At 33.0% G+C, this 11120-nt stretch overlaps 1 protein-coding gene across 1 annotated transcript in view; it reads left to right on the top strand.

Annotated features, from left to right (window-relative positions):
* MIA2 (MIA SH3 domain ER export factor 2) overlaps nucleotides 1-11120 on the top strand; it is a 110444-nt gene that overhangs the window by 47603 nt on the left and 51721 nt on the right. Inside the window, exons 8-13 of the mRNA XM_045287642.1 lie at nucleotides 1187-1208; nucleotides 1301-1389; nucleotides 4288-4359; nucleotides 6002-6028; nucleotides 9881-9991; nucleotides 10604-10675. Coding sequence (XP_045143577.1) covers nucleotides 1187-1208; nucleotides 1301-1389; nucleotides 4288-4359; nucleotides 6002-6028; nucleotides 9881-9991; nucleotides 10604-10675 — 393 coding nt within the window. The remainder of the gene's footprint in view (nucleotides 1-1186; nucleotides 1209-1300; nucleotides 1390-4287; nucleotides 4360-6001; nucleotides 6029-9880; nucleotides 9992-10603; nucleotides 10676-11120) is intronic.

Raw genomic sequence — 11120 nt, 5'->3', positions numbered from 1 at the left:
ACCTGATCCCTTTGACACCTCGTGGTTGCAGAGGCAGGTGTGCTTTTGTCATTCTATTTCTGTGGTACTGTTGAGCAGTCTAATGTGAATGTGAGTCCTATTCATTTTCAAGTGATCTATTCATTGTGGAAACCTTTACAATCTTAATTTTATATTTTTATTTCAATGTAATATATCTGGGTATGAATTTTTCCCCTTCTTTTCCTTTAGAATTCTCTGGAATCTTCTAGTCTGAGGTGTTTTTTTGTTTCTTTTTAATTCTGGGAAATTTCTTCTTTAACATTATCTTTTAGATACTAACTTTTCTACTTTTGATCTCCTAACTTTGATTTTTTTAGAAACTTATTTACAGTTTTTATTATTTTTTGAACAATTTCTTCAATCTGAAGTTTCATTCACTAATTTACTCTTCACTCACATCCATTGTACTATCATTTAAATGTTTTCTTTTTAATCTTTTCCCTATGTTTATTCTATAGGTGATTTAAGTTCCATTGTGTTATTTATTTTTTTCCATGTGTTATTTTTTAACAAATACTTAATTATGTTTATATTAGCCCTGCTAGCATAGTAGTAAAGTGCTTAGCTGCTCACTGTAAGGTCCTTGGTTCAAACCCATCAGCCACTCTTTTGGAGAGAGATGTGGCTGTCTACTTCTGGAAAGACGGATAGCCCTGTGGGATACCGTAGTTCTACTCTGTCCTGCAGAGCAGTTATGAGTTGAAATTGACTTTATAGCAACGGGTTATTTTGGTCTTGGTTATGTTTCTATTACCTCAGACTTAAGATTGATCACCTTATAAATGGATTATTCTCTTTTGATATTTGAGAAAGAGAAATTAAAGACAGATTCTGATCTATGGTGATATTTTTCAAATTATGTTACTTTAGATAAGAGCACAGGGAGCTTCCTGAAATTGTTTTCGGGTCAAATGTATTTAGAGAACCATGGGTTAAGTGAGATTAAATGGATAACTTTTTGACAGAATTATCAGAGCTTTTAACATGCTAATTATACTATATCTTTAAAAGGGGGGACTTTAACATTTTTTTCTCATTGAAAAGAACACTTTTTACTTGCGGGTGAAAAGAAACCTATTATTTTTAAGTTGGCAGTAAAATATAAGTTAGATTTATTTAAATGTACATTTACTTTAATGTAATTTTTGTTAAAAATTTGTTTCAGGTTCGAAGCCGACTTTATATAGGTAAGCGCTTTTTCTCTTAGATCTAATCATTGTTTCTTATAATTTTAAAACATAAAAGATCATTTACACATGATAATGTTGACCTTTTTTAGGTAGAGAGAAGAAACTTGCTATAGAACTTTCTGCTCTAATTGAAGAAAAATGTAAACTACTTGAAAAGTTTAGCCTACTTCAAAAAGAGGTAAGTCATTTTTAATGTTAACATTTATGTTAGATTCAGAAGACTTATAATTCTTATTATAGGTGCTTCTGTGTAATTAATGCTTTGTTTGTAGAATACTAGTTTAGTTGTTCCTCATCTTGAACACTTTGTACTACTAATTTTATTAATTTTAACTATGATGGTAGGTGATAGTGAATTTTTCTCTCGTGACTTCAATTTGCAATTTCCTAACAAATGGAATAGAGCACCAGATTTTTTTTCCTTAAATTTCCATATAGTAACTTTCTTTTCGGCATTTGGATTTTAATAATAATAGGAACAACACACTGCCATAGAGTTGATTTAGACTCTTAGCAGGCCTTCAGCACAGTGGAGCTGCTTCTTGGGGATTCTGAGACTGTAAATCTGTACAGGATCGGACAGCCTCATGTTGTGCCTGCAAAATAGCTGATGGGCTTGAAGCACTGATCTTGTGATTAGCAAACCGGTGTTGAACTCCCTGTGCCATTAGGGCTCCAGAATGCAATTAGTGGTGGTAAATTGTCTCTTGCCTAGTTTTCCACACTGGCCCCCAACTAGAACTTTACTAAAATTCAAATGTATGAGAATACATTTTATATATAATAATTTGTATCAATTTGAAGGCATTTAATAAGTGTACACACTCATTTAAATACTACTACATACAGAACATTTCTATCACTACAAAAGTTTCCCTTGAGCACCATATTTCTTTGGTGAAGTTGTTAACAAGTGATTTTTTAAAAAAACATTTTTAAAGATGGTTGTCTGTCTTCTCCTTTTTGATATATAGAATTTTTGTTTTCTGTGTTTGAGATGTGATTCTTTTGTCTGATATGTGTCTTGAAAACAGCTTTATATCCACACTGTGGATTGCCTTTATACTTCAAATGGTAAGCAGTAGTTTTTAGTTTTTGCTTACCCAAAAATGTGAAGATAATCTTCTATTATCTTTAGCCACTTTATTATTTTGCTTTTCTCATTCTATAATCCATCTGAAATAGAATCTATGATGGTATGATCTAGAGGGGTGCAGATGTAATTATGTTATATGGATAGCCAATTAACCAATACCATTATTGGAAAGACCATCTTTTCCCCTGTTGCATCGCACTGCATCTTCAAAAAATTAGATAGATTCCCTTACAGCAGGGTTGTTTTTCAGAGCTTTGAATATGCTAATGACAATACGTATTTTTAGTAGGAGACTTTAGTATGTATCGTATTTTTCTTTATTGAAATCATTTGGCAGGATGTATGTGAGTCTGTGTCCGGAATATCTCTGTCTTGTTGGTCTGTTCTTTTTATATCAAGTTTTGTTATCCTCCGTAAATCACTCCCTGTGTTTTTAAGGTTTTCGTGGCCATCTTGGCACATTAGTATTGCTACTACAGTTCCAGTTATACATGCATGGCTTTTTCCCCAGACAGAACATGTTGAAATCTGTGCTTGTGATTCATGGATGGAGGCAGACAGTTCTTTCAGTAACACATTTGTTTTAGTCTTGTTATTTTTTAAAAACTTTTTTGCAGTATTATTCACATATCATCATTTAGCCATTTAAAGAGTCTAAATCTGGGGCTTTTAGTATATTTATAGAATTATTTATTCATCACCAGAATCAATTTTTGACTATTTTCAGTCACCCAGAAAGGAGCGAACCTTGCATCCTCAGCCATCATGTTTAAAGTTCCACTTCTCCCTCAGCTTTTTGGGGCTACATCATTTGAGTTTCATCATCCCATTTTTTGCTTCTGCTTTCACATTTTACTTCTCTCCTGATTTTGATCTGATGTCTTTTTATAAGGATCCATGTGGTTACATTGTGCCCACACAAGATAATTCAGGTCAGTCCTGTCTCTATAGATTCTTAACCTACTCACATTGGTGTGTTTTGGGGATTAGGACATAGATATCTTTGTGGGCCATTCATTAGACTAACATAGGGTCCCATCCTATAGTTTTAGTGACATGTCCTATCCTCGTTGGTTAACTTTGAATTCTATAATTTTTCTCTTCTCAGCCATGAGTTTCCTAAAGATCTCCCTCAGCTTCTATCCTACCAGCCTCTCCTTTCAAAGGGTAAAGAAATGTCAGTGCTGCACTTGACCTTTGAGGGTTCCCTCGTGTCTCGCAAATTCTCACCGTTTTCTTAGTTCTGTGAGGTCTTTGAACAGATCCTTTTTTCTGATATTACCTAGCTTTTTTTTCATGTTTCTAGAGTGTAGGTTGATCTAAAACATTTTGCCAAATTTTAGAACATTGTACATTTAATTGCTCTTATTTTACTTTTGTTTGTGGTTAATCACTGTATCTTTTAAGGATTTTATACTTTTACTTATGTAATTAGATTTAGAATTGAATACTTATGATGGCCAGTTACCATAAATTTTTCTTTAATGATTAGCAGTAAAGAAGAGATTTACTTTAAATAAAGAAAGGAAAAAAAAAAAAGAGGTTTACTTGTTAGGGAATATAACATTTAAACTTTATATAAAAACAGATTTTTAATTAAACTTCTAGATAATCTTGAACACAACTGTGCCTTTAGAATATTTACCTTCTTTCAAAAGACAAATAATGAAGATGTGAGTTATAGCCCTATATTGTTTGCGAAGCCGACTTCGGGCAACTATCTGTGAAGTGAACGACAAAATCTGCCATTTGCCTTTTGAGCTCGTCAGTGTTGCAAAGGGTTCCAAGATGTGACTTTGTTTGTCATACTGGTTCATTTTAAGACCTTTGGGTTGTCCCTTCGAGCTGAGAAATCTTTCCAAGTGAATTTAATGTAAACAGGGAAGGTAGACCATCTCCATTACTTATCTTCATGCTTATCCGGACACATTTGGAATAAAGCTTTAGAGATTTCACTTACAGCACTGCTTTTTCTTTCAGTATGACAGCTTAGAGTCATCTGTGAAGGATGCCAACTTTGGGATGGAGTCAACAGAAGCACAAAATTTGGAGGTAAAAACAAATGATATAGTTCAAAAATGTCTAGAGAAAAGATTCTTACTAAATAAAGGCTTATAAAATTGTATATGTACATATCTTCTCAAAAATGAGTATTTTAAGGAAAATATGAATGCTTCTCTAGATGTTACTATTTTAAGAAAAGATTTAAATGGTAAAGGTAGGTGATTACTAGGTTACAGCAAATGATTTTAAAATTTGAGCTTTCATTACTGACTGAGTGAAGGAATATTCAATTTAGGGGCCTTGCAGGTATGTAGAATCTCTTTATTTATGGGAAGTGCATTAAGGTTCCCATTTTGTGTGTGACTCAGTTTGCAGAAAGAGGATTCATTTTTTAAAAATTAGGGCTAGATGGCTTTAGTAAATGGATGAAAATTGTTCCAAGTACTTTACTTCGTCCTCAGGATATTAGTTGACTTGAAAGAATGGTAAAGTTCACAGTATAAGCAGCTATAGTCCGTGGTGTGCTGGTAAATGTTTAAGTGGCTGCTGAAAAACAGAAACCCTTATTTGTAGCATTTGCTGAGTTCCCTGGTGTAAATGCCATGACAAATTTGAAGCTGTCCCTATGATGTCATTGATTGTAGAGTTTGGAAGACGTGTACAGTTGGCTTTCCTGAGCTATCCTGCATACTGTTAATTATAAGGCATTGTAATGTGGCTAAAACAAGGTAGATAAAGTGATGAGTACCTTCCTACTATTTAGAGATATAAGGGTTATAGAAAGCATTGATTTATATAAAATAAATTTCTTAATCTCTTCTTTCTTCCTTTGTTACGTGCTAGTATCTTCAAACCCCCCCCCCCCTTTTAAAGATCATTTTACTGGATGCTTTTACAGCTCTTATTAACATTTCATACATCAATTGTATCAAACATTTGTACAAATGTTGCCGTCATCATTTTCTAAACATTCACTTTCTACTTGAACCCTTGGATAGCATCCCCTTCTCTTTTTTCTCTCCCCCCTCGATAAATTACAAACTATTATTTTCATATCTTATACCGTCCGCTATCTCCCTTCACCCAGGTTTCTGTTGTTCGTCCCCTTGGGGGTGATTGTGGTTGTGTGTTGATCATTGCGATCGGATCCCTCTTCCTCCTATCTCCTCAAGAACTTCTTAAAACCTTTGTATTTTATTTGTTGATCCTCTTTTAATTTTAATTTTAATTAGTAGTAATTTATTGCTATTTGACAACTCAAAAGATTTTTAGAAGGCATGTGGTGTGCTTATAAAGGAGCAAAACCTTAGTAGCAAAGACATTTACGCAAGCTTGGTGGTATGAATCATACAAGACAATGATTTATTGTCAAGCCTTTGTTGAACATTTTGGAATTTTTTCTCTAGTTATAGAATTTTAAAATATATGTACAGTGTTTCTGAGTCATAATAATTGAATAAAAATATAATATGGGCTAAAATTTCAAAAAATCATCATTGAACCTGTAGATAAAATCAAACCAATAGAGTAATTTTGATTCAAGTTAGAGAATTGATGTACTGAAATAGCGGAATTTGAGAAAATATTTTAAAACAAGTTTTTAATCACTATAGTATGGTATATATTCTCTGCTTTTATTTTTGCCTTTATTAAATTCTTTGTATTTTTGGTTTGTTTATTTTTTGACAAGTTTATTGAAGGATCACAAATACCAGAGGTATGTTTATGACAGTAATTAAAAATTCATTGGAATAATCCAGTAAAAAATCATTTTAAGTTAAAAATGAAAATGTGCCTCAATTCAATCGACTGTTACCATTGTAGCAATCTAGATTTGTTTTGTAATTTTTTTTAATGTTTGTAATTATGTTAAATTGGATTTGTTTCTCATTTTTCCCTTTATACTGCAGTAGAACAGTGGTTGGCAAACAATACTCCATGGGCTCCCAAGCTTTTTTTGTAAATAACAACAATTTTATTTTGTACATTCGACACACAACTTTTGCCAGTTCAATTTTTAAAGATGTACAACTTTTTGTAGCAATTGCAGGAATCAGCAGTACAAGCTCACACTTAATGCAATTTCTCGTTGCTTTTGACGTACCCTCCTCCCTGCTCTTGGGAACTAACTGTAAACGTTAGTAGTATCTATACATATGCCGTTTCTGATCTTTTATATAATTGAGATAATACAATATTTGCTCTTTTGTGATTGACTTCATTTGCTCAGATGACCTCGGTAAATTCATGTTCAGCATATTGTCTTCAAGTTCCAGCCATACTTGAGCATTTATCAAGATTTCGTTTCTCCCACTAGTTGAGTAATTAATTGTCTTACTATATTTGACCAGTATTTCTGTGTTACTAAAGATTCCAAGTCTACTTCATTTTTACTTTTCCTCCTTTTTTAGTCACTCAGACCAATATTTAGATCTGGGGGGGTAAGGAATCTGGAGGTATTTTTGCCCCCCGCCCCCATTCCCACCCTGTCCCTGGCCTCCTCATAGTCATTAAAATCTTGTCTGTTGTTCTATAAACAACATTTCTTCTTTAATTTTCCTTATAACAATGGTATTATCGAATATTTATCTTTGTAGGATTGACTGTTAGCTAATAATACTCTTTAGTTTTGTCCATTTTTTTCCGTGTCTAAGAAAGTTGTCATTGTTTATTGATGCATAAAATTCTAGTGCTTGAATGGTTTATCCATTCCACTATAGTTGGAGGTTTTGGTTGTTTCCATGGTTTTACTATTGTAGAAATTGTTGCAATAATCATAGGTGAACATGTCTGTTGGTGTTACATTCTTTCTGTTGGGTATATACCCAGTAGAGAGCGTGCTGGAGCACAAGGTACTGGTATTTACATTTGTTTAAGGGAATGCCATACTGATTTCCAGGATGCTTGTATAATTTTACAGTCCCATCAGCAATCCTCCCTAGGATTTTTCTGTTTTATTGAATTTTTTTCTGTTTTTCCGTTTTATTGAATTTTGTCAAAAGTGTTGGTGTCAGGTAATATCTAAAAATTGTTTTAATTTATATTTCTCTTATTGCTAATGATTATGAACATTTCGTCATATGGTTGTTAGCTGCCTGTATGTCTTCTTTGTTAAATTGCCTGTTCATGTCTTGTGTCCATTTTTTGATTGGATTATTTGTATTAAAAAAATTTTAATCATTTTATTGGGGGCTCGTGCAACTCATCACCATCCATCCATCCATCCATTTTGTCAAGCACATTTGTACAGTTGTTGCCATCATCGTTTTAAAAACATTTTCTTTCTGCTTGAGCCCTTGGTATCAGCTTCTCATTTTTTTCCCCTCCCCTCCTCCCTCCCTCCCTCATGAACCCTTAATAATTTGTAAATTAATATTATTTTTTCATTTCTTACCCAGACTGTTTTTCTTACTAAGATGTTGTAGTTCTATATGATTTAGGAGACCAGCCCTTTATCTGATGTATTATTGCTGAATATTTTTTTACAATCTGTTGATTTTCTGTTCACTCTTGATGAAGTCTTATTTTGTGCATAAATGTATTTTTAGTAGATCCCAGGTCTTTATTTTGTCTTATATAGTATGGATATTTTTCTTTAGGTTAGATAGTGTGTTTATGCTTTGTATTAGGTTCTTTAACTTTGTCCCTATTTTTTCATTGATGGTTTTAATAATTGTGTGATTTATATTTAGATCTTTTAAAAAAATCATTTTATTGCGGGCTCTTACAGCTCTTATAACATTCTGTACATCAGTTGTATCAAACATATTTGTGCTTATGTTGCCATCATCATTTTTAAAACATATATTTTCTATTTGATACCTTAGTATCAGCTCCTTTTTTCCCCTTCCCCCACCCACCCTCATGACCCCTTGATAAATTATAAATTATTATTGGTTTCATATCTTACACTGACTGCTGTCTCCCTTCACCCATGTTTCTTTCGTTCATTGGGGATTATGCTTTGATCATCCCCTCCATGTGTGTCATGAGCTTTATCTGTACCAGTGTACATGCTCTGGTCTTGTCAGAACTGAAAGGCAGGACTAGGATCATGATAGTGGGGGTGAGGAAGCCTCAAAGAGCCAGAGGAATGGTGTGTGTTTCATTGATGCTATACTGTGCCCTGGTTGACGCATCCCTTCTTTGTGACCCTTCTGTGAGGAGATGTCCTATTGTCTACAGATGGATTTTGGTTCTCTGCTCCAACTCCCTTCGTTCTCAACAGTATTTGTTGTTGTTGTTTGTTTGTTTCATTTTGGGTCTTCTGGTGCGTTTTACCTGATTCTGTCCACACCTCATGATTGCACAGGTGTGCTTCTTCCATGTGGGCTTATTGCTTCTTTGCTAGATGGCCGCTTGTGTAACTGAAAGCCTTACGACCCCAGACACTATATGTTTTGGTAGCCGGGTACAATCAGCTTTCTTCACCACATTATCTAGATCTTTGATCCATCTTGAGTTTGTTTTTGTACATGGTGTGAGGTATGGATATTGTTTCATTCTTCTGCAGGTGAAGATACAGTTTCCAGCACCATTTGTTGAAAAGTCTGCCTCTTGCTTATTTAATGTGGTTTATTTCTTTATCAAACATTAGGTGCCTTTAGGTACTTGGTTGTATTTCTGGGTTTTCAGTTCTAATCCATTGGTCTTCATTTCTATCACTGTACCTGTACCAGATTCTTTTGATTACCATGGTTGTATAGTAGGTTTTTAGATTGGGGAGTGAAAAACTTCCGACTTTGTTTTTATTTTTTAAGTGTTTTATTTATCTTAGACTTTTTTCCTTTCTATATAAAATTGGTAATTTGTTTTTCCATTTCTTTGAAAAATTGTGTTGGAATTTAGATTGGAATAGCATTGAATTTGTAATTTTGATAATATTGACATTTTCGCAATATTTAACCTGCCTTTCTAGAAATAGGGTAACTTCTCTTTGTGTAAGTTCCTTTTGGTTTCTTGAAGGAGCATTTTGTAGTTTTCTTTGTATAAGTCTTTTGTTTCTCCAGTAAGATTTATTCCTAAATAGCTTATCTTTTGTGTAGTTATTATAAATGTTATTTTTCTTTGAGTATCTTTTTCATTATCATCTGTAGTATACAATATTGAGTAATTATCTCATTGCATGTATGCACCACATTTTGTTTACCTATTCCTCAATTGACTGGCATTTAGGTTGTTTCTACCCTTTTGCTGTTGTGCATAGTGTCATAATGAACAAGTCTCTGAGTCTCTGTGAGTCTCTTAGGTATACACCTAGAAGTGCAGTAAATCAAGCTTTATTGGAGCACAGTCTTGCTCATATACTGCTTTCTCAGCATGCTGGCATAGCTGAGTAGTTGTGACAGATACCTCATGGCCCACAAACCTAAAATATTTAGTTTTTGGTTCTTTACAGAGAAAGTTTGCTGATCCCTGCTCGAGTTGCTGTTCTGTTAGCATTATAAAAATGAGAAATATATAAATTAAATTAATCTAACTTACAGTATATATCTTTGATTATACTCATCTGATTTATCCAAATCCCTAATTTCCATATGTGTGCTTTAAAATTGACTTTCCTTTTTAGGCAGCCTATGACAAACTGGACAGATCTAAATCTGATATTGAGGATGAAATAGTCTTTCTAGAAAAAGAGTTAGAAGAAGAGAAATTGAAACATTCTAAACAAGATGAATTGGTAAGGCTTTTGTATTTGAGGATGATATAAGAAAAACATAGTAATTGAGTTTTTTGAATGAATGTTGGTTTAAATATTATGTGCCGTGTAAAAGCAATCGAAAGAGTATGGAAGACTACAAAGAGACAAGCAGAACTTTCCAGAGGCATTACGCTTTTTCACTTGGGAGAGGGTATTCTGCTAAGTTTTTGTAAATTACAAAAAATTTCTATATGTACTATAAGTAATCTAACTAGAATAATCACAAACACAGTGGATCATTTTTAATGTTTAAGAACTATATTAAAATTGTATTTACTTAAAGAAATTCAGCTTAAAGAGGCTCTTGATGTGTGTAGTTAGATAGGGTGTGAGTAAATTTACCTTGAGCCTATATAACTTGGGTGTCAATAAACAGTAAAGCTGATATGAGATATTTTTGATACTAACTTTCATGTACTATAAAATTCTTGTATACTATGTCTTCCTAATAAGATGAAAAGATTTTTGAAATTTGTGACCTCATTTGTGAAGCAAATCTTAGGTTGACAATGTATCTAATGATATAAGACAACATCCTAGAAACAGGAGGAATTTAGTAAATACTTATTATTTACTGATGCTATTTTCCAGATGACGGATAGTTCAGAAAGGATACAGTCCCTTGAAGATGAATCAAAATCTCTGAAATCACAAGTAGCTGAAGTAAGTTAATTTGTCTAATAGATCTATTTCTGTTGAAAATCTCTTAAATTTTACAGTTAAATTTTCATCACTAAGGAATAAAACACATATTAGAATTTATTATGTCTATTTTTCTATTTATTTAACTAATCTATTTTATGTACTTCAGAGAGTCAGTTGTTGATCTTGCAAAATTATGTCATGTGCTCTCTAGCATCCTTTCTATCACCAAGGTAATATTTTCCAAATTTTGATTCTTTAGTGTTTCTAATTATCACATTCCAATTATCAGTCAGTATCAATGCTTCTTGATTGCATTTTTATCAATTTCAGATGTTAGAAATTGGTAAATGTCTCTAGTTTCTTCATATTTGGCATTAGTGGTTGATGAATAAACTTGAATACCAGTCTTATTAATTCGTCTTGTACTTTAGGATAGATCTAAAAATGTTCTTTTTGATGGTGA

Source organism: Echinops telfairi, unplaced genomic scaffold (genome assembly GCF_000313985.2).
Source record: "Echinops telfairi isolate 266 unplaced genomic scaffold, ASM31398v2 ScPeMD7_18;HRSCAF=68, whole genome shotgun sequence".
Classification (NCBI taxonomy): domain Eukaryota; kingdom Metazoa; phylum Chordata; class Mammalia; order Afrosoricida; family Tenrecidae; genus Echinops; species Echinops telfairi.
The sequence above is the reverse complement of the archived record's forward strand: the minus strand, read 5'-3'. Positions and strand labels throughout refer to the sequence as shown.